Genomic DNA, 26,346 nt, shown 5'->3' on the forward strand with positions numbered 1-26,346 from the left:
AGGCCGAGGCAGGCAGATCGCCTGTCGGGAGTTCAAGGCCAGACTGGCCAACATGGTGAAACCTCATCTCTACTAAAAATACAAAAATTAGTCGGGCATGGTGGCAGAGACCTGTAATCTCAGCTGCTCGGGAGGCTGAGGGAGGAGAATGGCTTGAGCCCAGGAGCTGGAGGTTGCAGTGAGCTGAGATTGCACCACTGCACTCCAGCCTGGGCGACTGAGTGGAGCGGAACTCTGTCTCAAAAAAAAAAAAAAAGAGGTTTTTTTTAGATCATCAGCTGTTGTTAGTGTTAGTGTATGTTATGTGTGGCTCAAGACAACTTTGCTTCTTTTAATATAGGCAGGGAAGTCAAAAGATTGGATATCCCTGCTTTATACCAAGAAAGACAACACCCCACATTTGCAATGCCTAAAAACACTACCAGCCATCTGAAAAACATGAGACTTCTCTAACTTCTGTTCTTTTTTGTAGCAGTGGAATCCCACGGTGATATCTGAGGGATGTGGTTACCTTTTGGAGGAGGTTGACGGTTTCTAAGGATGATTCTTTCTGAGTGAAATATTGTCAGTGTCATTGACCTTTTCATTATTTCAACTATTATTATTCCAGGTTATCAATACTCTGGCTGACCTTCGTCATCGTGGGACTGACTTTGGTGGAAGTCTTTGGTTACTTATCATTACTGTGTTTCTGAGAAGTTATAAATTTGCCATCTCCCTCCGCACAAGTTACCTTTCTGTGAGTATACTAACTTTCTGTAGAGGTATACTTGTAATCACAAATAAGAATAAGTTACATGAAACAATTCACGTTTCTGGACTTCATTATGAATATGTGGTTTTACCCCAAAAATCAGGGAAATGATTTATTAGCATAAGAATTATGAAAATATCTGCCATTTACATTATGAAAATTAAATAGGTCGGTGTTTAATAGAATGTCAACAGAGCTTTTGGTCAAAAATAAGTTTTTTTAACCTTTGTGCTATTTGTCACAAATGGAGTATGAGGTTTCGTCACTTAAATAGGAAAGTCTTTCTAAACTCTTCTGCTTTATAGTTCTATCGTATGGGTGGAAGGAAAGCTTCCAATCTCCTCTCTGAAGATTCACTGCAGAAATGAGCTGACAACAGACAGCTTAACAGGAAAAGAAAAACATAGAACAGGCATAAACATGGGAACCAGCTGAAAAATGAGACTGCTAGAAGGGCTGGATGGTTGATGCTTAAAGAGCACCCTCTTCTGAGGGGAGAGGGAGATAGATGGAGATGTAGGCCATTTAGAGGGGCAGCAAATGATTTTTAGGGGAAATGAAAGAGCCCAAGGAACAAACAGTTGGCCTGAGACAAAGTTCCTCTGAGGTCATAGGGACGAGGTGACAAACTGCCGGAAGGTGAAGGGCAGAACTGCACTGCGTCTCATGATGCAGAGAAAGCCCCAGAGAATCTCTTAGAACTGCCCTCCAAGAGAATCAATGAAAAGTGTGTCTGGGCAGGGTAATTTTGAATGACATCATTCAAAGTACATGTTCCCACTTGCAACTGGAGAGAGATCAGTATGTCAAAAGTCTGTACTTGGTAAGAATTTGGCTGCTAAGTTGTGCCATAATTTGTCTTTTGAGCCTTTTTTCCTTTGGGTAAGTTGAGCTCTACATTTTGTCTTGCCATTCATGACAGTAAAAATGTGGTCGTCTGGGGGCTGAACCTCCTTCTGAACAATGATCCAAGATAAAAGTACTAATACCACAATGCTTTCTTATATTCAAGGGAAGAGGAAGTATGTTTCAGTTTTACCGCCTAGATAATTACACGTCATTTGGCACTGCCTTTCAAGATATGTAGAAAACAGAAAATATATGAGTTATGAAGATATCTAGGCACATTTAACATTCTCTGTGCCACTTAGTCCTGAACAGAGAATTTTCGGTATAAATTGGAGGAAGCTTTTTTTTTTTTTTTTTTTTTTTCTTTTCTTTTCTCACTCCCAAGACGTGTCTCCCTCTGTTGCCCAGGCTGGAGTATAATGGTGTGAGCTCGGCTCACTGCAACCTCCACCTCCTGGCTTCAAGTGATTCCCCTGCCTCAGCCTCTCAAGTAGCTGGGATTACAGGTGCCCACCACCATGCTCAGCTAATTTTTGTATTTTTAGTAGAGACGGGGTTTCACCATGTTGGTCAGGCTGGTCTTGAACTCCTAACCTCGTGATCTGCCTGCCTCAGCCTCCCAAAGTGCTGGGATTACAGGCGTGAGCCACCATGCCCAGCGAAATCTAGGGCTGGAACATGGCTGCAGCATATAAATAGAATTGAATTCCATCGTTTTGTTAACCCTGTTTTTTGTTTGTTTGTAGTTGTTGCTGTTTTTGAGACAGTGTCTCGCTCTGTCGCCTAGGCTGGAGTGCAGTGGTGCAATCTCGGCTCACGGCAGACTCTGCCTCCCGGGTTCAAACTATTCTCCTGCCTCAGCCTCCCAAGTAGGTGGGACTACAGGCGCCTACCACCACACCCGGCTAATTTTTGTATTTTATTAGAGACAGGGTTTCACCATATTGGCCAGGCTGGTCTGGAACTCCTGACCTTGTGATCCGCCCACCTCGGCCTCCCAAAGTGCTGGGATTACAGGCGTGAGCCACCACACCCAGCCCCTGTTTTGTTTTTGTTTTGCTTGTTTCTTAGGGTTGTTTTTCTATTTATGGTAAAGGCATTGGCTTTCCATTTGTAGCATCAATCGAATATTTCCTGTTAACAATAACCTTATGTCATAGTAAATGGTAAAGGGATTTAAAGCAGTGGTTTTCAGCTGCCAGAGGCCTGAGTGAGTTTGGGCACACTCTGTGTGATCGGGCAGAAGGCCTGTGGGAAGTTTAGCCGAGGACAGGGCCAGGAAAGGTGATGGACAGTGGGGGTCTGTCCTGGTCACCAGGCCCCTGGGTCCTGCCCACCTGCTTGGAGCTCCCCACCCATCACACATGATGCTGCCAAGCCCTCTGGGTATTGTGGGCAAATACCTTAGGAGAGAAGCTGATGAACTTTGTTTCTTGAAATGCACAGATTCCTTGGACATCCCTGAGAGATCAATCATGAAAGTCAACTTGGTTTTCTCCCCCTCATTTGGGTTCAGAATTTAAAGTCCACACACACAGGCAGTAAGATGATATAGATAAGGACATCATCACTCGGTTTCGGATGTTAAAATGTCTAGGTGGGTTAGGGGTGATTTGAGATCACACAACCTTGTGGCACAAAGAGGAATTCCCAGGCCAGAGGGAGACATTTTATTGCCATGTTATGATCTTATCATTGAGTTGAAAGGCAATCTTGTTTCATTTTGGATTCTTTCTTATGTTTATGTCTTATAAGGGCACTTTGAATTTCCAAGCAAATAATAATTTTGAATTAGCTTTTAATCATTGACTTCTAGCACAGTTATATGATCAGAAACATGCTGTGTGATTGGATTGCTCTCAAACATATTGAGATTTGCTGGAACAAAATAAGTCAGGTTAATTTTTGTAAATGTACCACGCATGTTTAAAATGAATGTATGTACATTTGTTCCTGAGATACAGGTTGATGGGCGGATGGCTACATGGATGTGATGGAGATGGTTTACTATCGGGACCTTCCGCATCCTGCTGATGTTTTGTTGCTTAAGATATGAATGGCTGAGCGGAGGCTGTAAAACCTGGCACTCTGCTTGGGTATGAGGTTCTTCCTGCCATCCTGCCATCATTTGTTTTTTATGTTTTGTCGCCAAAAGTGACCTTGAGGAACCCTGGGAGCTCAGGAAGGAAGGAGCGCCCAGAAGCAGGGACAGGGAGCTGGTTGGGGAGGACCAGAAATCAGGTTTGTGAAGGTTCCAGAGAGGACCTGGCCTTGGGAGGAGCGTGGGGGACTGAGATGGGGGAGGGGTCATTGGAATGATGCGGGCGCTACTTGGAATGTCCATTGTGAGGCACCACCGGGGTCATCAGGGATTGGTGGAGAGGGAGTATGAAGCCCCAGGGTTGCTAAGGGAGGGCCCAGACCGAAGAAGGTTTGGTGGAAAGCAGAACCTTAGTCTCCCTCTAATTGCTCCTAAGCCTCACGCTCCCTTGCCCCGCGTGTCCTGTTGCTTCCCTGATCTTCTCCGTGACCTGTAGCTAAGCCTTCCACCAGCGCTTGAGTACTTAATTTGAACCAGATCCTTTCCCAGACCCTTTCTTCTTCTCCTCCTCCTCCTCCACCTCCTCCAGGTGCCCAACAGCCCCCTTCTCCTCCTTTCCCTTCCCTTACTTCCCCCCTTCCCCTCCCCTTCCCCTTCCCCTCCCCTTCCCCTCCCCCTCCCCTCCCCCTCCCCAACTCAGATCCGCCCCGGTCCCCGTCCCCTTCCCTCCCCCCTGCCCTAAGCCACCTCCACCTCTGTCCTGGCCGCCTCAGGGCGCCTGAAAGGACCAGGACATGCGGGTGCGGTGGCTGCTCTTTTGGCTCCTCTTTTGGCTCCTGCTGGCATTTATCAGCCATCAGTCCACCTGTGTGAGTGGACGGGTGCTGTGGCTGCTCTTTCGGCTCCTCTTTTGGCTCCTGCTGGGATTTATCAGCCATCAGTCCACCTGTGTGAGTAGACGCTGGACCCGCGGGGTTTATTCCTTTTTACTGGGCTGTGTCACGCGGCATGAAATGACACAGCTCAGGCCTGTAATCCCAGCACTTTAGGGGGCCGAGGTGGGCAGATCACTTGAGTCCAGGAGTTGAAGACTAGCCAGGGCATCATAGCAAAACCCCATCTCTACAAAAAATTCCAAAAAAGATTAGTCGGGCCTGGTGGTGCGTACCTGTTATCCCAGTTACTGGAGAGGCTGAGGTGGGAGGATCGCTTGGGCCCAGGAGCTGGCCGTTGCAGTGAGCCGAGATGGCCCCGCTGCACTCTTGTCTCTAACAAACAAAACGGACCAAAACAAAGTGAATTGTCATTTGATTTGTGTCATCTGGTTTGATGACTTTTTTTTTTTTTTTTTTTTTTTAAGACAGAGCTGGAGTGCAGTGGCAAGATCTCGGCTCACTGCAACCTCCGCTTCCGAGGTTCAAGCAATTGTCCTGCCTCAGCCTCCTGAGTAGCTCTGATTACAACGCCTGGCTAATTTCTGTATTTGTAGTACAGACGGGGTTTCACCATGTTCGCCAGGATAGTCTCCATCTCTTGACCTCGTGATCCGCCTGCCTCGGCCTCCCAGTGCTGGGATTACAGGCGTGAGCCACCGCGCCTGGCCAAACTATATAACCTTAAGTGTAAGTTTACTAACTTTGGAAAGTACATACACCAGCATAAACCAACCCCCTTTCAAGATCTACATTATTTTATTTATTTATTTATTTTTTTGAGACAGTTTCTCCCTTGTTGCCGAGGCTGGAGTGCAAAGGGGCAATATCAGCTCACCGCAACCTCTGCTTCCCAGATTCGAGCGATTCTCCTGCCTCAGCCTCCCGAGTGGCTGGGATTACAGACATGTGCCACCACTCCCAGCTAATTTTGTATTTTTAGTAGAGATAGGGTTTCTCCATGTTGGTCAGGCTGGTTTTGAACTCCCGACCTCAGGTGATCCGCCCGCCTCGGCCTCCCAAAGCATTGGGATTACAGGCATGAACCACCGTGCCCAGCCAAGATCTACACTATTATGTCACCCCAGAAAGTGAACTCTCACTCTTCCCAGCCAGTCTCTTTCTTATCCTAGGTTAGCTTGCTTATTCTGGAATTTCGTGTATACAGATGCATGCCATGCCATAGGTACTCTTTTGTGTCTGCTTTATTCTGCTCAACACCATGTTTCTGAAATCATGACCATTGTTGTATGGTTCTCTAAGTCCATCATTTCCATTTCAGACTCAGCATATGCTGAGTTCAACCTGTTGAAGGGCTATCTCTGTTTAATTCACCATCTTGAAAGAAAGATTTAAAATTGAGATGTTTTCAAGAATATATAGTTAAATCCTGAGGAATCGATGTAGAAATGTTATCGTCTTCACTCACATAAGAGTCTAATGGAATTAATGTCAACAATCTTAGAGAAATCCCACACTATTCATGCCATTTTCATCATCTCCACCTTGGTAATTTTTTTTTTTTTTTTTTTTTTTCAGACAGAGTCTCGCTCTGTCACCCAGGCTGAAGTGCAGTGGTGCAATCTCGGCTCACTGCAACCTCTGCCTCCCGGGTTCAAGTGATTCTTCTGCCTCAGCCTCCCAAGTAGCTGGAACTATAGGCGGGTGCCACCATGCCCTGCTAATTTTTTGTATTTTTAGTAGAGATTGGTTTCACCGTGTTAGCTAGGATGGTCTCAATCTCCTGATCTCGCGGTCCACCCACCTCGGCTTCCCAAAGTGCTGGGATTGCAGGCGTGAGCCACCACGCCCGGCCCACCTTGTTAATTTTTAAGCACTAAAATTCGATACTTATTTGTGAATGAAGTAATCTCTTCATTGTATTTTTTTTTCTTTACTTATGCTGAGCTATAAATGACAAAGATTCATATAATCCAAGAGAGAAGTATTATTTAGAGGGATTCTTTTACCATGTGATATATAATAAATGCATCCAACGTTATACATCAATTTAAAAAACAAGTAAATAACTAAAGAAAAGATAACTACTGGCCAGGTGCAGTGGCTCACACTTGTATTCCCAGCACTTTGGGAGGCCGAGGCAGGTGGATCATGAGGTCAGGAGTTGGAGACCAGCCTGGCCAAGATGGTGAAACCCTGTTTCTACTAAAAATACAAAAATTAGCCGAGCGTGGTGGCAGGCGCCTGTAATCCCAGTTACTCAGTAGCTGAGGCAGGAGAATCGCTTGAACCCGGGAGGCGGAGGTTGCAGTGAGCTGAGATCATGCCACTGCAATCTAGCCTGGGTGACAGAGCAAGACTTTGTCTCAAAACAAAAAGAAAAGGAAAGATAAGATAATTACTTTATACTTAGCTTGTCTTAGCCATGAGTGACGGGCTGCATGTGGCCCAGGACAGTTTTGAATGCAGTTCAACACAAATTTGTAAACTTTCTTAAAACATTAGGAGATTTTGGCCAGGTACAGTGGCTCATGCCTGTAATCCCAGCACTTTGGGAGGCTGAGGCGGGCAGATTACCTGAGGTCAGGAGTTCGAGACCACCCTGGCCAACATGGCAAAACCCCATCTCCACAAAAAATAAAAAAATTTGCTGAGTGCACTGTCAGGCACCTGTACTCCCAGCTACTCAGGAGGCTGAGGCAGGAGAATCACTTGAACCTGAGAGGCAGAGGTTGCAGTGAGCCGAGAGCACACCACTGCACTCCAGCCTGGGTGACAGAGTGAGACCCCATCTCAAAAAGAAACAACAAACAAAAACAAAAACAAAAACAATGGCCGGGCACGGTGGCTCACACCTGTAATCCCAGCACTTTGGGAGGCCGAGGCAGGCAGATCGCCTGTCGGGAGTTCAAGGCCAGACTGGCCAACATGGTGAAACCTCATCTCTACTAAAAATACAAAAATTAGTCGGGCATGGTGGCAGAGACCTGTAATCTCAGCTGCTCGGGAGGCTGAGGGAGGAGAATGGCTTGAGCCCAGGAGCTGGAGGTTGCAGTGAGCTGAGATTGCACCACTGCACTCCAGCCTGGGCGACTGAGTGGAGCGGAACTCTGTCTCAAAAAAAAAAAAAAAGAGGTTTTTTTTAGATCATCAGCTGTTGTTAGTGTTAGTGTATGTTATGTGTGGCTCAAGACAACTTTGCTTCTTTTAATATAGGCAGGGAAGTCAAAAGATTGGATATCCCTGCTTTATACCAAGAAAGACAACACCCCACATTTGCAATGCCTAAAAACACTACCAGCCATCTGAAAAACATGAGACTTCTCTAACTTCTGTTCTTTTTTGTAGCAGTGGAATCCCACGGTGATATCTGAGGGATGTGGTTACCTTTTGGAGGAGGTTGACGGTTTCTAAGGATGATTCTTTCTGAGTGAAATATTGTCAGTGTCATTGACCTTTTCATTATTTCAACTATTATTATTCCAGGTTATCAATACTCTGGCTGACCTTCGTCATCGTGGGACTGACTTTGGTGGAAGTCTTTGGTTACTTATCATTACTGTGTTTCTGAGAAGTTATAAATTTGCCATCTCCCTCCGCACAAGTTACCTTTCTGTGAGTATACTAACTTTCTGTAGAGGTATACTTGTAATCACAAATAAGAATAAGTTACATGAAACAATTCACGTTTCTGGACTTCATTATGAATATGTGGTTTTACCCCAAAAATCAGGGAAATGATTTATTAGCATAAGAATTATGAAAATATCTGCCATTTACATTATGAAAATTAAATAGGTCGGTGTTTAATAGAATGTCAACAGAGCTTTTGGTCAAAAATAAGTTTTTTTAACCTTTGTGCTATTTGTCACAAATGGAGTATGAGGTTTCGTCACTTAAATAGGAAAGTCTTTCTAAACTCTTCTGCTTTATAGTTCTATCGTATGGGTGGAAGGAAAGCTTCCAATCTCCTCTCTGAAGATTCACTGCAGAAATGAGCTGACAACAGACAGCTTAACAGGAAAAGAAAAACATAGAACAGGCATAAACATGGGAACCAGCTGAAAAATGAGACTGCTAGAAGGGGTGGATGGTTGATGCTTAAAGAGCACCCTCTTCTGAGGGGAGAGGGAGATAGATGGAGATGTAGGCCATTTAGAGGGGCAGCAAATGATTTTTAGGGGAAATGAAAGAGCCCAAGGAACAAACAGTTGGCCTGAGACAAAGTTCCTCTGAGGTCATAGGGACGAGGTGACAAACTGCCGGAAGGTGAAGGGCAGAACTGCACTGCGTCTCATGATGCAGAGAAAGCCCCAGAGAATCTCTTAGAACTGCCCTCCAAGAGAATCAATGAAAAGTGTGTCTGGGCAGGGTAATTTTGAATGACATCATTCAAAGTGCATGTTCCCACTTGCAACTGGAAAGAGATCAGTATGTCAAAAGTCTGTACTTGGTAAGAATTTGGCTGCTAAGTTGTGCCATAATTTGTCTTTTGAGCCTTTTTTCCTTTGGGTAAGTTGAGCTCTACATTTTGTCTTGCCATTCATGACAGTAAAAATGTGGTCGTCTGGGGGCTGAACCTCCTTCTGAACAATGATCCAAGATAAAAGTACTAATGCCACAATGCTTTTTTATATTCAAGGGAAGAGGAAGTATGTTTCAGTTTTACCGCCTAGATAATTACACGTCATTTGGCACTGCCTTTCAAGATATGTAGAAAACAGAAAATATATGAGTTATGAAGATATCTAGGCACATTTAACATTCTCTGTGCCACTTAGTCCTGAACAGAGAATTTTGGGTATAAATTGGAGGAAGCTTTTTTTTTTTTTTTTTTTTTTTCTTTTCTGAGTCCCAAGACGTGTCTCCCTCTGTTGCCCAGGCTGGAGTATAATGGTGTGAGCTCGGCTCACTGCAACCTCCACCTCCTGGCTTCAAGTGATTCCCCTGCCTCAGCCTCTCAAGTAGCTGGGATTACAGGTGCCCACCACCATGCTCAGCTAATTTTTGTATTTTTAGTAGAGACAGGGTTTCACCATGTTGGTCAGGCTGGTCTTGAACTCCTAACCTCGTGATCTGCCTGCCTCAGCCTCCCAAAGTGCTGGGATTACAGGCGTGAGCCACCATGCCCAGCGAAATCTAGGGCTGGAACATGGCTGCAGCATATAAATAGAATTGAATTCCATCGTTTTGTTAACCCTGTTTTTTGTTTGTTTGTAGTTGTTGCTGTTTTTGAGACAGAGTCTCGCTCTGTCGCCTAGGCTGGAGTGCAGTGGTGCAATCTCGGCTCACGGCAGACTCTGCCTCCCGGGTTCAAACTATTCTCCTGCCTCAGCCTCCCAAGTAGGTGGGACTACAGGCGCCTACCACCACACCCGGCTAATTTTTGTATTTTATTAGAGACAGGGTTTCACCATATTGGCCAGGCTGGTCTGGAACTCCTGACCTTGTGATCCGCCCACCTCGGCCTCCCAAAGTGCTGGGATTACAGGCGTGAGCCACCACACCCAGCCCCTGTTTTGTTTTTGTTTTGCTTGTTTCTTAGGGTTGTTTTTCTATTTATGGTAAAGGCATTGGCTTTCCATTTGTAGCATCAATCGAATATTTCCTGTTAACAATAACCTTATGTCATAGTAAATGGTAAAGGGATTTAAAGCAGTGGTTTTCAGCTGCCAGAGGCCTGAGTGAGTTTGGGCACACTCTGTGTGATCGGGCAGAAGGCCTGTGGGAAGTTTAGCCGAGGACAGGGCCAGGAAAGGTGATGGACAGTGGGGGTCTGTCCTGGTCACCAGGCCCCTGGGTCCTGCCCACCTGCTTGGAGCTCCCCACCCATCACACATGATGCTGCCAAGCCCTCTGGGTATTGTGGGCAAATACCTTAGGAGAGAAGCTGATGAACTTTGTTTCTTGAAATGCACAGATTCCTTGGACATCCCTGAGAGATCAATCATGAAAGTCAACTTGGTTTTCTCCCCCTCATTTGGGTTCAGAATTTAAAGTCCACACACACAGGCAGTAAGATGATATAGATAAGGACATCATCACTCGGTTTCGGATGTTAAAATGTCTAGGTGGGTTAGGGGTGATTTGAGATCACACAACCTTGTGGCACAAAGAGGAATTCCCAGGCCAGAGGGAGACATTTTATTGCCATGTTATGATCTTATCATTGAGTTGAAAGGCAATCTTGTTTCATTTTGGATTCTTTCTTATGTTTATGTCTTATAAGGGCACTTTGAATTTCCAAGCAAATAATAATTTTGAATTAGCTTTTAATCATTGACTTCTAGCACAGTTATATGATCAGAAACATGCTGTGTGATTGGATTGCTCTCAAACATATTGAGATTTGCTGGAACAAAATAAGTCAGGTTAATTTTTGTAAATGTACCACGCATGCTTAAAATGAATGTATGTACATTTGTTCCTGAGATACAGGTTGATGGGTGGATGGCTACATGGATGTGATGGAGATGGTTTACTATCGGGACCTTCCGCATCCTGCTGATGTTTTGTTGCTTAAGATATGAATGGCTGAGCGGAGGCTGTAAAACCTGGCACTCTGCTTGGGTATGAGGTTCTTCCTGCCATCCTGCCATCATTTGTTTTTTATGTTTTGTCGCCAAAAGTGACCTTGAGGAACCCTGGGAGCTCAGGAAGGAAGGAGCGCCCAGAAGCAGGGACAGGGAGCTGGTTGGGGAGGACCAGAAATCAGGTTTGTGAAGGTTCCAGAGAGGACCTGGCCTTGGGAGGAGCGTGGGGGACTGAGATGGGGGAGGGGTCATTGGAATGATGCGGGCGCTACTTGGAATGTCCATTGTGAGGCACCACCGGGGTCATCAGGGATTGGTGGAGAGGGAGTATGAAGCCCCAGGGTTGCTAAGGGAGGGCCCAGACCGAAGAAGGTTTGGTGGAAAGCAGAACCTTAGTCTCCCTCTAATTGCTCCTAAGCCTCACGCTCCCTTGCCCCGCGTGTCCTGTTGCTTCCCTGATCTTCTCCGTGACCTGTAGCTAAGCCTTCCACCAGCGCTTGAGTACTTAATTTGAACCAGATCCTTTCCCAGACCCTTTCTTCTTCTCCTCCTCCTCCTCCACCTCCTCCAGGTGCCCAACAGCCCCCTTCTCCTCCTTTCCCTTCCCTTACTTCCCCCCTTCCCCTCCCCTTCCCCTTCCCCTCCCCTTCCCCTCCCCCTCCCCTCCCCCTCCCCAACTCAGATCCGCCCCGGTCCCCGTCCCCTTCCCTCCCCCCTGCCCTAAGCCACCTCCACCTCTGTCCTGGCCGCCTCAGGGCGCCTGAAAGGACCAGGACATGCGGGTGCGGTGGCTGCTCTTTTGGCTCCTCTTTTGGCTCCTGCTGGCATTTATCAGCCATCAGTCCACCTGTGTGAGTGGACGGGTGCTGTGGCTGCTCTTTCGGCTCCTCTTTTGGCTCCTGCTGGGATTTATCAGCCATCAGTCCACCTGTGTGAGTAGACGCTGGACCCGCGGGGTTTCTTCCTTTTTACTGGGCTGTGTCACGCGGCATGAAATGACACAGCTCAGGCCTGTAATCCCAGCACTTTAGGGGGCCGAGGTGGGCAGATCACTTGAGTCCAGGAGTTGAAGACTAGCCAGGGCATCATAGCAAAACCCCATCTCTACAAAAAATTCCAAAAAAGATTAGTCGGGCCTGGTGGTGCGTACCTGTTATCCCAGTTACTGGAGAGGCTGAGGTGGGAGGATCGCTTGGGCCCAGGAGCTGGCCGTTGCAGTGAGCCGAGATGGCCCCGCTGCACTCTTGTCTCTAACAAACAAAACAGACCAAAACAAAGTGAATTGTCATTTGATTTGTGTCATCTGGTTTGATGACTTTTTTTTTTTTTTTTTTTTTTTAAGACAGAGCTGGAGTGCAGTGGCAAGATCTCGGCTCACTGCAACCTCCGCTTCCGAGGTTCAAGCAATTGTCCTGCCTCAGCCTCCTGAGTAGCTCTGATTACAACGCCTGGCTAATTTCTGTATTTGTAGTACAGACGGGGTTTCACCATGTTCGCCAGGATAGTCTCCATCTCTTGACCTCGTGATCCGCCTGCCTCGGCCTCCCAGTGCTGGGATTACAGGCGTGAGCCACCGCGCCTGGCCAAACTATATAACCTTAAGTGTAAGTTTACTAACTTTGGAAAGTACATACACCAGCATAAACCAACCCCCTTTCAAGATCTACATTATTTTATTTATTTATTTATTTTTTTGAGACAGTTTCTCCCTTGTTGCCGAGGCTGGAGTGCAAAGGGGCAATATCAGCTCACCGCAACCTCTGCTTCCCAGATTCGAGCGATTCTCCTGCCTCAGCCTCCCGAGTGGCTGGGATTACAGACATGTGCCACCACTCCCAGCTAATTTTGTATTTTTAGTAGAGATAGGGTTTCTCCATGTTGGTCAGGCTGGTTTTGAACTCCCGACCTCAGGTGATCCGCCCGCCTCGGCCTCCCAAAGCATTGGGATTACAGGCATGAACCACCGTGCCCAGCCAAGATCTACACTATTATGTCACCCCAGAAAGTGAACTCTCACTCTTCCCAGCCAGTCTCTTTCTTATCCTAGGTTAGCTTGCTTATTCTGGAATTTCGTGTATACAGATGCATGCCATGCCATAGGTACTCTTTTGTGTCTGCTTTATTCTGCTCAACACCATGTTTCTGAAATCATGACCATTGTTGTATGGTTCTCTAACTCCATCATTTCCATTTCAGACTCAGCATATGCTGAGTTCAACCTGTTGAAGGGCTATCTCTGTTTAATTCACCATCTTGAAAGAAACATTTAAAATTGAGATGTTTTCAAGAATATATAGTTAAATCCTGAGGAATCGATGTAGAAATGTTATCGTCTTCACTCACATAAGAGTCTAATGGAATTAATGTCAACAATCTTAGAGAAATCCCACACTATTCATGCCATTTTCATCATCTCCACCTTGGTAATTTTTTTTTTTTTTTTTTTTTTGAGACAGAGTCTCGCTCTGTCACCCAGGCTGAAGTGCAGTGGTGCGATCTCGGCTCACTGCAACCTCTGCCTCCCGGGTTCAAGTGATTCTTCTGCCTCAGCCTCCCAAGTAGCTGGAACTATAGGCGGGTGCCACCATGCCCTGCTAATTTTTTGTATTTTTAGTAGAGATTGGTTTCACCGTGTTAGCTAGGATGGTCTCAATCTCCTGATCTCGCGGTCCACCCACCTCGGCTTCCCAAAGTGCTGGGATTGCAGGCGTGAGCCAGCACGCCCGGCCCACCTTGTTAATTTTTAAGCACTAAAATTCGATACTTATTTGTGAATGAAGTAATCTCTTCATTGTATTTTTTTTTCTTTACTTATGCTGAGCTATAAATGACAAAGATTCATATAATCCAAGAGAGAAGTATTATTTAGAGGGATTCTTTTACCATGTGATATATAATAAATGCATCCAACGTTATACATCAATTTAAAAAACAAGTAAATAACTAAAGAAAAGATTACTACTGGCCAGGTGCAGTGGCTCACACTTGTATTCCCAGCACTTTGGGAGGCCGAGGCAGGTGGATCATGAGGTCAGGAGTTGGAGACCAGCCTGGCCAAGATGGTGAAACCCTGTTTCTACTAAAAATACAAAAATTAGCCGAGCGTGGTGGCAGGCGCCTGTAATCCCAGTTACTCAGTAGCTGAGGCAGGAGAATCGCTTGAACCCGGGAGGCGGAGGTTGCAGTGAGCTGAGATCATGCCACTGCAATCTAGCCTGGGTGACAGAGCAAGACTTTGTCTCAAAACAAAAAGAAAAGGAAAGATAAGATAATTACTTTATACTTAGCTTGTCTTAGCCATGAGTGACGGGCTGCATGTGGCCCAGGACAGTTTTGAATGCAGTTCAACACAAATTTGTAAACTTTCTTAAAACATTAGGAGATTTTGGCCAGGTACAGTGGCTCATGCCTGTAATCCCAGCACTTTGGGAGGCTGAGGCGGGCAGATTACCTGAGGTCAGGAGTTCGAGACCACCCTGGCCAACATGGCAAAACCCCATCTCCACAAAAAATAAAAAAATTTGCTGAGTGCACTGTCAGGCACCTGTACTCCCAGCTACTCAGGAGGCTGAGGCAGGAGAATCACTTGAACCTGAGAGGCAGAGGTTGCAGTGAGCCGAGAGCACACCACTGCACTCCAGCCTGGGTGACAGAGTGAGACCCCATCTCAAAAAGAAACAACAAACAAAAACAAAAACAAAAACAATGGCCGGGCACGGTGGCTCACACCTGTAATCCCAGCACTTTGGGAGGCCGAGGCAGGCAGATCGCCTGTCGGGAGTTCAAGGCCAGACTGGCCAACATGGGGAAACCTCATCTCTACTAAAAATACAAAAATTAGTCGGGCATGGTGGCAGAGACCTGTAATCTCAGCTGCTCGGGAGGCTGAGGGAGGAGAATGGCTTGAGCCCAGGAGCTGGAGGTTGCAGTGAGCTGAGATTGCACCACTGCACTCCAGCCTGGGCGACTGAGTGGAGCGGAACTCTGTCTCAAAAAAAAAAAAAAAGAGGTTTTTTTTAGATCATCAGCTGTTGTTAGTGTTAGTGTATGTCATGTGTGGCTCAAGACAACTTTGCTTCTTTTAATATAGGCAGGGAAGTCAAAAGATTGGATATCCCTGCTTTATACCAAGAAAGACAACACCCCACATTTGCAATGCCTAAAAACACTACCAGCCATCTGAAAAACATGAGACTTCTCTAACTTCTGTTCTTTTTTGTAGCAGTGGAATCCCACGGTGATATCTGAGGGATGTGGTTACCTTTTGGAGGAGGTTGACGGTTTCTAAGGATGATTCTTTCTGAGTGAAATATTGTCAGTGTCATTGACCTTTTCATTATTTCAACTATTATTATTCCAGGTTATCAATACTCTGGCTGACCTTCGTCATCGTGGGACTGACTTTGGTGGAAGTCTTTGGTTACTTATCATTACTGTGTTTCTGAGAAGTTATAAATTTGCCATCTCCCTCCGCACAAGTTACCTTTCTGTGAGTATACTAACTTTCTGTAGAGGTATACTTGTAATCACAAATAAGAATAAGTTACATGAAACAATTCACGTTTCTGGACTTCATTATGAATATGTGGTTTTACCCCAAAAATCAGGGAAATGATTTATTAGCATAAGAATTATGAAAATATCTGCCATTTACATTATGAAAATTAAATAGGTCGGTGTTTAATAGAATGTCAACAGAGCTTTTGGTCAAAAATAAGTTTTTTTAACCTTTGTGCTATTTGTCACAAATGGAGTATGAGGTTTCGTCACTTAAATAGGAAAGTCTTTCTAAACTCTTCTGCTTTATAGTTCTATCGTATGGGTGGAAGGAAAGCTTCCAATCTCCTCTCTGAAGATTCACTGCAGAAATGAGCTGACAACAGACAGCTTAACAGGAAAAGAAAAACATAGAACAGGCATAAACATGGGAACCAGCTGAAAAATGAGACTGCTAGAAGGGGTGGATGGTTGATGCTTAAAGAGCACCCTCTTCTGAGGGGAGAGGGAGATAGATGGAGATGTAGGCCATTTAGAGGGGCAGCAAATGATTTTTAGGGGAAATGAAAGAGCCCAAGGAACAAACAGTTGGCCTGAGACAAAGTTCCTCTGAGGTCATAGGGACGAGGTGACAAACTGCCGGAAGGTGAAGGGCAGAACTGCACTGCGTCTCATGATGCAGAGAAAGCCCCAGAGAATCTCTTAGAACTGCCCTCCAAGAGAATCAATGAAAAGTGTGTCTGGGCAGGGTAATTTTGAATGACATCATTCAAAGTGCATGTTCCCACTTGCAACTGGAAAGAGATCAGTATGTCAAAAGTCTGTACTTGGTAAGAATTTGGCTGCTAAGTTGTGCCATAATTTGTCTTTTGAGCCTTTTTTCCTTTGGGTAAGTTGAGCTCTACATTTTGTCTTGCCATTCATGACAGTAAAAATGTGGTCGTCTGGGGGCTGAACCTCCTTCTGAACAATGATCCAAGATAAAAGTACTAATACCACAATGCTTTTTTATATTCAAGGGAAGAGGAAGTATGTTTCAGTTTTACCGCCTAGATAATTACACGTCATTTGGCACTGCCTTTCAAGATATGTAGAAAACAGAAAATATATGAGTTATGAAGATATCTAGGCACATTTAACATTCTCTGTGCCACTTAGTCCTGAACAGAGAATTTTCGGTATAAATTGGAGGAAGCTTTTTTTTTTTTTTTTTTTTTTTTCTTTTCTTTTCTCACTCCCAAGACGTGTCTCCCTCTGTTGCCCAGGCTGGAGTATAATGGTGTGAGCTCGGCTCACTGCAACCTCCACCTCCTGGCTTCAAGTGATTCCCCTGCCTCAGCCTCTCAAGTAGCTGGGATTACAGGTGCCCACCACCATGCCCAGCTAATTTTTGTATTTTTAGTAGAGTCGGGGTTTTACCATGTTGGCCAGGCTAGTCTCAAAACCCGACCTCAAATGATCCACCCGCCTCAGCCTCCCAAAGTGCTGGGATTACAAGCGTGAGCCACCACGTGAGCCAGGGGAAGTTTTTAAATTTACCACTTTTTAACAATTCCATTTAGGAAAGTTCAGTTGAGCTGTTGGACTTGGACAACTTTGCACCTCTCATCTTTGTCCTTGTCATCTAGTCATCTGTACCATTACCTCCTAAGCAGGGACATCATGGGTGCCATGAAGCATTCATGCGTGATGGCATTTCTTTGCTTCTCATTTCTTCGTGTGTTTGACATTTCTCCTAGCTCCAAACTGGGCCAGCTGCCTTTCCTATGAAATCTAGCAGTAGCTGTGGGATAGACGTGGTTGCTCTTTTCATCTTTTTAGATTACCCATTGCTTCTCTCGAAATCCTAGTACATGATTTTTTTTTGATCCTATGTGCAGAAATCAGGAAAAAACAAATTCTACAAAGAATTTGAAAGATATTATTTCAGGCCAGGTGTGGTGGCTCATGCCTGTAATCCCAGCACTTTGGGAGGCTGAGGCAGGTGGATCACTTGAGGTCAGGAGTTCAAGACCAGATGGGCCAACATAGTGAAATCCCATCCCTACTAAAAAGACAAAAATTAGCCAGGCATGGTAGCAGGCACCTGTAATCCCAGCTACTTGGGAGGCCGAGGCACAAGAATCGCTTGAATCTGGGAGGTGGAGGTTGCCGTGAGCCACGGTAGCGCCACTGCACTTCAGCATGGTTGAGTGACACTCCGTCTCAAGAAAAAAGTCATTTCAATGACTACCTCAGGAGATTCATAGGTATCTGACCCACATCTGAGATGGGATTTGCATTGCATTTTAGCTATGATGAGAACAAATATTTAATATCTTCGAAGATTAAAAGCATACTGTGATAATATGGAAATCTTGGTGGGAATTCAGTCATTAGTGAGAATGTTTTGCGTTAAGTTCAAACCAGCCTCAACGAAGCTGATGTGAGGGAAGGGAAAGTGAACTCTGAGTAGAGCAGGGACAGAAGAAAGATGCTCCAGTGCAGATCAGGAAGGAGCAGGGGGTGAAATGTTACAAATTCTAGAACTCAGAGAGCTGAAGGTAATTACTTCCTTTTCAGGTTGTGAAACATGTTAACCTGTGGTAAAATACTTACAAGATGATAATTACCATCTAACCGTGTTGAAGTGTGCAGTTCAGTTGTGTGAAGTATATTCATGTCATTTTTTTTTTTTTTTTTTTTTTTTTGAGACGGAGTCTCACTCTGTCACCAGGCTGGAGTGCAGTGGTGGGATCTTGGCTCACTGCAACCTCTGCCTCCTGGGTTCAAGCAGTTCTCCTGCCTCAGCCTCCCGAGTAGCTGGGACTACAGGCGTGCGCCACCATGCTCAGCTAATTTTTGTATTTTTAGTAGAGACAAGGTTTCACCATGTTGGTCAGGCTGGTCTTGAACTCCTAACCTCGTGATCTGCCTGCCTCAGCCTCCCAAAGTGCTGGGATTACAGGCGTGAGCCACCATGCCCAGCGAAATCTAGGGCTGGAACATGGCTGCAGCATATAAATAGAATTGAATTCCATCGTTTTGTTAACCCTGTTTTTTGTTTGTTTGTAGTTGTTGCTGTTTTTGAGACAGAGTCTCGCTCTGTCGCCTAGGCTGGAGTGCAGTGGTGCAATCTCGGCTCACGGCAGACTCTGCCTCCCGGGTTCAAACTATTCTCCTGCCTCAGCCTCCCAAGTAGGTGGGACTACAGGCGCCTACCACCACACCCGGCTAATTTTTGTATTTTATTAGAGACAGGGTTTCACCATATTGGCCAGGCTGGTCTGGAACTCCTGACCTTGTGATCCGCCCACCTCGGCCTCCCAAAGTGCTGGGATTACAGGCGTGAGCCACCACACCCAGCCCCTGTTTTGTTTTTGTTTTGCTTGTTTCTTAGGGTTGTTTTTCTATTTATGGTAAAGGCATTGGCTTTCCATTTGTAGCATCAATCGAATATTTCCTGTTAACAATAACCTTATGTCATAGTAAATGGTAAAGGGATTTAAAGCAGTGGTTTTCAGCTGCCACAGGCCTGAGTGAGTTTGGGCACACTCTGTGTGATCGGGCAGAAGGCCTGTGGGAAGTTTAGCCGAGGACAGGGCCAGGAAAGGTGATGGACAGTGGGGGTCTGTCCTGGTCACCAGGCCCCTGGGTCCTGCCCACCTGCTTGGAGCTCCCCACCCATCACACATGATGCTGCCAAGCCCTCTGGGTATTGTGGGCAAATACCTTAGGAGAGAAGCTGATGAACTTTGTTTCTTGAAATGCACAGATTCCTTGGACATCCCTGAGAGATCAATCATGAAAGTCAACTTGGTTTTCTCCCCCTCATTTGGGTTCAGAATTTAAAGTCCACACACACAGGCAGTAAGATGATATAGATAAGGACATCATCACTCGGTTTCGGATGTTAAAATGTCTAGGTGGGTTAGGGGTGATTTGAGATCACACAACCTTGTGGCACAAAGAGGAATTCCCAGGCCAGAGGGAGACATTTTATTGCCATGTTATGATCTTATCATTGAGTTGAAAGGCAATCTTGTTTCATTTTGGATTCTTTCTTATGTTTATGTCTTATAAGGGCACTTTGAATTTCCAAGCAAATAATAATTTTGAATTAGCTTTTAATCATTGACTTCTAGCACAGTTATATGATCAGAAACATGCTGTGTGATTGGATTGCTCTCAAACATATTGAGATTTGCTGGAACAAAATAAGTCAGGTTAATTTTTGTAAATGTACCACGCATGCTTAAAATGAATGTATGTACATTTGTTCCTGAGATACAGGTTGATGGGCGGATGGCTACATGGATGTGATGGAGATGGTTTACTATCGGGACCTTCCGCATCCTGCTGATGTTTTGTTGCTTAAGATATGAATGGCTGAGCGGAGGCTGTAAAACCTGGCACTCTGCTTGGGTATGAGGTTCTTCCTGCCATCCTGCCATCATTTGTTTTTTATGTTTTGTCGCCAAAAGTGACCTTGAGGAACCCTGGGAGCTCAGGAAGGAAGGAGCGCCCAGAAGCAGGGACAGGGAGCTGGTTGGGGAGGACCAGAAATCAGGTTTGTGAAGGTTCCAGAGAGGACCTGGCCTTGGGAGGAGCGTGGGGGACTGAGATGGGGGAGGGGTCATTGGAATGATGCGGGCGCTACTTGGAATGTCCATTGTGAGGCACCACCGGGGTCATCAGGGATTGGTGGAGAGGGAGTATGAAGCCCCAGGGTTGCTAAGGGAGGGCCCAGACCGAAGAAGGTTTGGTGGAAAGCAGAACCTTAGTCTCCCTCTAATTGCTCCTAAGCCTCACGCTCCCTTGCCCCGCGTGTCCTGTTGCTTCCCTGATCTTCTCCGTGACCTGTAGCTAAGCCTTCCACCAGCGCTTGAGTACTTAATTTGAACCAGATCCTTTCCCAGACCCTTTCTTCTTCTCCTCCTCCTCCTCCACCTCCTCCAGGTGCCCAACAGCCCCCTTCTCCTCCTTTCCCTTCCCTTACTTCCCCCCTTCCCCTCCCCTTCCCCTTCCCCTCCCCTTCCCCTCCCCCTCCCCTCCCCCTCCCCAACTCAGATCCGCCCCGGTCCCCGTCCCCTTCCCTCCCCCCTGCCCTAAGCCACCTCCACCTCTGTCCTGGCCGCCTCAGGGCGCCTGAAAGGACCAGGACATGCGGGTGCGGTGGCTGCTCTTTTGGCTCCTCTTTTGGCTCCTGCTGGCATTTATCAGCCATCAGTCCACCTGTGTGAGTGGACGGGTGCTGTGGCTGCTCTTTCGGCTCCTCTTTTGGCTCCTGCTGGGATTTATCAGCCATCAGTCCACCTGTGTGAGTAGACGCTGGACCCGCGGGGTTTCTTCCTTTTTACTGGGCTGTGTCACGCGGCATGAAATGACACAGCTCAGGCCTGTAATCCCAGCACTTTAGGGGGCCGAGGTGGGCAGATCACTTGAGTCCAGGAGTTGAAGACTAGCCAGGGCATCATAGCGAAACCCCATCTCTACAAAAAATTCCAAAAAAGATTAGTCGGGCCTGGTGGTGCGTACCTGTTATCCCAGTTACTGGAGAGGCTGAGGTGGGAGGATCGCTTGGGCCCAGGAACTGGCCGTTGCAGTGAGCCGAGATGGCCCCGCTGCACTCTTGTCTCTAACAAACAAAACGGACCAAAACAAAGTGAATTGTCATTTGATTTGTGTCATCTGGTTTGATGACTTTTTTTTTTTTTTTTTTTTTTTTAGACAGAGCTGGAGTGCAGTGGCAAGATCTCGGCTCACTGCAACCTCCACTTCCGAGGTTCAAGCAATTGTCCTGCCTCAGCCTCCTGAGTAGCTCTGATTACAACGCCTGGCTATTTTCTGTATTTTTAGTAGAGACGGGGTTTCACCATGTTCGCCAGGATAGTCTCCATCTCTTGACCTCGTGATCCGCCTGCCTCGGCCTCCCAGTGCTGGGATTACAGGCGTGAGCCACCGCGCCTGGCCAAACCATATAACCTTAAGTGTAAGTTTACTAACTTTGGAAAGTACATACACCAGCGTAAACCAACCCCCTTTCAAGATCTACATTATTTTATTTATTTATTTTTTTTTTTTTGAGACAGTTTCTCCCTTGTTGCCGAGGCTGGAGTGCAATGGGGCAATATCAGCTCACCGCAACCTCTGCTTCCCAGATTCGAGCGATTCTCCTGCCTCAGCCTCCCGAGTGGCTGGGATTACAGACATGTGCCACCACTCCCAGCTAATTTTGTATTTTTAGTAGAGATAGGGTTTCTCCATGTTGGTCAGGCTGGTTTTGAACTCCCGACCTCAGGTGATCCGCCCGCCTCGGCCTCCCAAAGCATTGGGATTACAGGCATGAACCACCGTGCCCAGCCAAGATCTACACTATTATGTCACCCCAGAAAGTGAACTCTCACTCTTCCCAGCCAGTCTCTTTCTTATCCTAGGTTAGCTTGCTTATTCTGGAATTTCGTGTATACAGATGCATGCCATGCCATAGGTACTCTTTTGTGTCTGCTTTATTCTGCTCAACACCATGTTTCTGAAATCATGACCATTGTTGTATGGTTCTCTAAGTCCATCATTTCCATTTCAGACTCAGCATATGCTGAGTTCAACCTGTTGAAGGGCTATCTCTGTTTAATTCACCATCTTGAAAGAAACATTTAAAATTGAGATGTTTTCAAGAATATATAGTTAAATCCTGAGGAATCGATGTAGAAATGTTATCGTCTTCACTCACATAAGAGTCTAATGGAATTAATGTCAACAATCTTAGAGAAATCCCACACTATTCATGCCATTTTCATCATCTCCACCTTGGTAATTTTTTTTTTTTTTTTTTTTTTGAGACAGAGTCTCGCTCTGTCACCCAGGCTGAAGTGCAGTGGTGCGATCTCGGCTCACTGCAACCTCTGCCTCCCGGGTTCAAGTGATTCTTCTGCCTCAGCCTCCCAAGTAGCTGGAACTATAGGCGGGTGCCACCATGCCCTGCTAATTTTTTGTATTTTTAGTAGAGATTGGTTTCACCGTGTTAGCTAGGATGGTCTCAATCTCCTGATCTCGCGGTCCACCCACCTCGGCTTCCCAAAGTGCTGGGATTGCAGGCGTGAGCCACCACGCCCGGCCCACCTTGTTAATTTTTAAGCACTAAAATTCGATACTTATTTGTGAATGAAGTAATCTCTTCATTGTATTTTTTTTTTTTTTTTTTACTTATGCTGAGCTATAAATGACAAAGATTCATATAATCCAAGAGAGAAGTATTATTTAGAGGGATTCTTTTACCATGTGATATATAATAAATGCATCCAACGTTATACATCAATTTAAAAAAACAAGTAAATAACTAAAGAAAAGATAACTACTGGCCAGGTGCAGTGGCTCACACTTGTATTCCCAGCACTTTGGGAGGCCGAGGCAGGTGGATCATGAGGTCAGGAGTTGGAGACCAGCCTGGCCAAGATGGTGAAACCCTGTTTCTACTAAAAATACAAAAATTAGCCGAGCGTGGTGGCAGGCGCCTGTAATCCCAGTTACTCAGTAGCTGAGGCAGGAGAATCGCTTGAACCCGGGAGGCGGAGGTTGCAGTGAGCTGAGATCATGCCACTGCAATCTAGCCTGGGTGACAGAGCAAGACTTTGTCTCAAAACAAAAAGAAAAGGAAAGATAAGATAATTACTTTATACTTAGCTTGTCTTAGCCATGAGTGACGGGCTGCATGTGGCCCAGGACAGTTTTGAATGCAGTTCAACACAAATTTGTAAACTTTCTTAAAACATTAGGAGATTTTGGCCAGGTACAGTGGCTCATGCCTGTAATCCCAGCACTTTGGGAGGCTGAGGCGGGCAGATTACCTGAGGTCAGGAGTTCGAGACCACCCTGGCCAACATGGCAAAACCCCATCTCCACAAAAAATAAAAAAATTTGCTGAGTGCACTGTCAGGCACCTGTACTCCCAGCTACTCAGGAGGCTGAGGCAGGAGAATCACTTGAACCTGAGAGGCAGAGGTTGCAGTGAGCCGAGAGCACACCACTGCACTCCAGCCTGGGTGACAGAGTGAGACCCCATCTCAAAAAGAAACAACAAACAAAAACAAAAACAAAAACAATGGCCGGGCACGGTGGCTCACACCTGTAATCCCAGCACTTTGGGAGGCCGAGGCAGGCAGATCGCCTGTCAGGAGTTCAAGGCCAGACTGGCCAACATGGTGAAACCTCATCTCTACTAAAAATACAAAAATCAGTCGGGCATGGTGGCAGAGACCTGTAATCTCAGCTGCTCGGGAGGCTGAGGGAGGAGAATGGCTTGAGCCCAGGAGCTGGAGGTTGCAGTGAGCTGAGATTGCACCACTGCACTCCAGCCTGGGCGACTGAGTGGAGCGGAACTCTGTCTCAAAAAAAAAAAAAAAGAGGTTTTTTTTAGATCATCAGCTGTTGTTAGTGTTAGTGTATGTTATGTGTGGCTCAAGACAACTTTGCTTCTTTTAATATAGGCAGGGAAGTCAAAAGATTGGATATCCCTGCTTTATACCAAGAAAGACAACACCCCACATTTGCAATGCCTAAAAACACTACCAGCCATCTGAAAAACATGAGACTTCTCTAACTTCTGTTCTTTTTTGTAGCAGTGGAATCCCACGGTGATATCTGAGGGATGTGGTTACCTTTTGGAGGAGGTTGACGGTTTCTAAGGATGATTCTTTCTGAGTGAAATATTGTCAGTGTCATTGACCTTTTCATTATTTCAACTATTATTATTCCAGGTTATCAATACTCTGGCTGACCTTCGTCATCGTGGGACTGACTTTGGTGGAAGTCTTTGGTTACTTATCATTACTGTGTTTCTGAGAAGTTATAAATTTGCCATCTCCCTCCGCACAAGTTACCTTTCTGTGAGTATACTAACTTTCTGTAGAGGTATACTTGTAATCACAAATAAGAATAAGTTACATGAAACAATTCACGTTTCTGGACTTCATTATGAATATGTGGTTTTACCCCAAAAATCAGGGAAATGATTTATTAGCATAAGAATTATGAAAATATCTGCCATTTACATTATGAAAATTAAATAGGTCGGTGTTTAATAGAATGTCAACAGAGCTTTTGGTCAAAAATAAGTTTTTTTAACCTTTGTGCTATTTGTCACAAATGGAGTATGAGGTTTCGTCACTTAAATAGGAAAGTCTTTCTAAACTCTTCTGCTTTATAGTTCTATCGTATGGGTGGAAGGAAAGCTTCCAATCTCCTCTCTGAAGATTCACTGCAGAAATGAGCTGACAACAGACAGCTTAACAGGAAAAGAAAAACATAGAACAGGCATAAACATGGGAACCAGCTGAAAAATGAGACTGCTAGAAGGGCTGGATGGTTGATGCTTAAAGAGCACCCTCTTCTGAGGGGAGAGGGAGATAGATGGAGATGTAGGCCATTTAGAGGGGCAGCAAATGATTTTTAGGGGAAATGAAAGAGCCCAAGGAACAAACAGTTGGCCTGAGACAAAGTTCCTCTGAGGTCATAGGGACGAGGTGACAAACTGCCGGAAGGTGAAGGGCAGAACTGCACTGCATCTCATGATGCAGAGAAAGCCCCAGAGAATCTCTTAGAACTGCCCTCCAAGAGAATCAATGAAAAGTGTGTCTGGGCAGGGTAATTTTGAATGACATCATTCAAAGTGCATGTTCCCACTTGCAACTGGAGAGAGATCAGTATGTCAAAAGTCTGTACTTGGTAAGAATTTGGCTGCTAAGTTGTGCCATAATTTGTCTTTTGAGCCTTTTTTCCTTTGGGTAAGTTGAGCTCTACATTTTGTCTTGCCATTCATGACAGTAAAAATGTGGTCGTCTGGGGGCTGAACCTCCTTCTGAACAATGATCCAAGATAAAAGTACTAATACCACAATGCTTTTTTATATTCAAGGGAAGAGGAAGTATGTTTCAGTTTTACCGCCTAGATAATTACACGTCATTTGGCACTGCCTTTCAAGATATGTAGAAAACAGAAAATATATGAGTTATGAAGATATCTAGGCACATTTAACATTCTCTGTGCCACTTAGTCCTGAACAGAGAATTTTCGGTATAAATTGGAGGAAGCTTTTTTTTTTTTTTTTTTTCTTTTCTCACCCCCAAGACGTGTCTCCCTCTGTTGCCCAGGCTGGAGTATAATGGTGTGAGCTCGGCTCACTGCAACCTCCACCTCCTGGCTTCAAGTGATTCCCCTGCCTCAGCCTCTCAAGTAGCTGGGATTACAGGTGCCCACCACCATGCCCAGCTAATTTTTGTATTTTTAGTAGAGTCGGGGTTTTACCATGTTGGCCAGGCTAGTCTCAAAACCCGACCTCAAATGATCCACCCGCCTCAGCCTCCCAAAGTGCTGGGATTACAAGCGTGAGCCACCACGTGAGCCAGGGGAAGTTTTTAAATTTACCACTTTTTAACAATTCCATTTAGGAAAGTTCAGTTGAGCTGTTGGACTTGGACAACTTTGCACCTCTCATCTTTGTCCTTGTCATCTAGTCATCTGTACCATTACCTCCTAAGCAGGGACATCATGGGTGCCATGAAGCATTCATGCGTGATGGCATTTCTTTGCTTCTCATTTCTTCGTGTGTTTGACATTTCTCCTAGCTCCAAACTGGGCCAGCTGCCTTTCCTATGAAATCTAGCAGTAGCTGTGGGATAGACGTGGTTGCTCTTTTCATCTTTTTAGATTACCCATTGCTTCTCTCGAAATCCTAGTACATGATTTTTTTTTTGATCCTATGTGCAGAAATCAGGAAAAAACAAATTCTACAAAGAATTTGAA

At 45.5% G+C, this 26,346-nt stretch overlaps 1 protein-coding gene across 1 annotated transcript in view; it reads left to right on the top strand.

Annotated features, from left to right (window-relative positions):
- Positions 1 to 616: 616 nt before the first annotated feature.
- The window catches only part of LOC129394155 (uncharacterized), a gene marked incomplete at its 5' end in the record, with an annotated part of 129,201 nt that continues 103,471 nt past the window's right edge, over positions 617 to 26,346 (top strand). The window contains 4 exons of the mRNA XM_063598411.1: positions 617 to 739; positions 8,024 to 8,152; positions 15,431 to 15,559; positions 24,303 to 24,431. Of these exons, the coding sequence (XP_063454481.1) occupies positions 617 to 739; positions 8,024 to 8,152; positions 15,431 to 15,559; positions 24,303 to 24,431 (510 nt within the window). The remainder of the gene's footprint in view (positions 740 to 8,023; positions 8,153 to 15,430; positions 15,560 to 24,302; positions 24,432 to 26,346) is intronic.

The sequence above is a fragment of the Pan paniscus genome, chromosome 18 (assembly GCF_029289425.2).
Source record: "Pan paniscus chromosome 18, NHGRI_mPanPan1-v2.0_pri, whole genome shotgun sequence".
In the NCBI taxonomy this organism is placed as follows: Eukaryota; Metazoa; Chordata; class Mammalia; order Primates; family Hominidae; genus Pan; species Pan paniscus.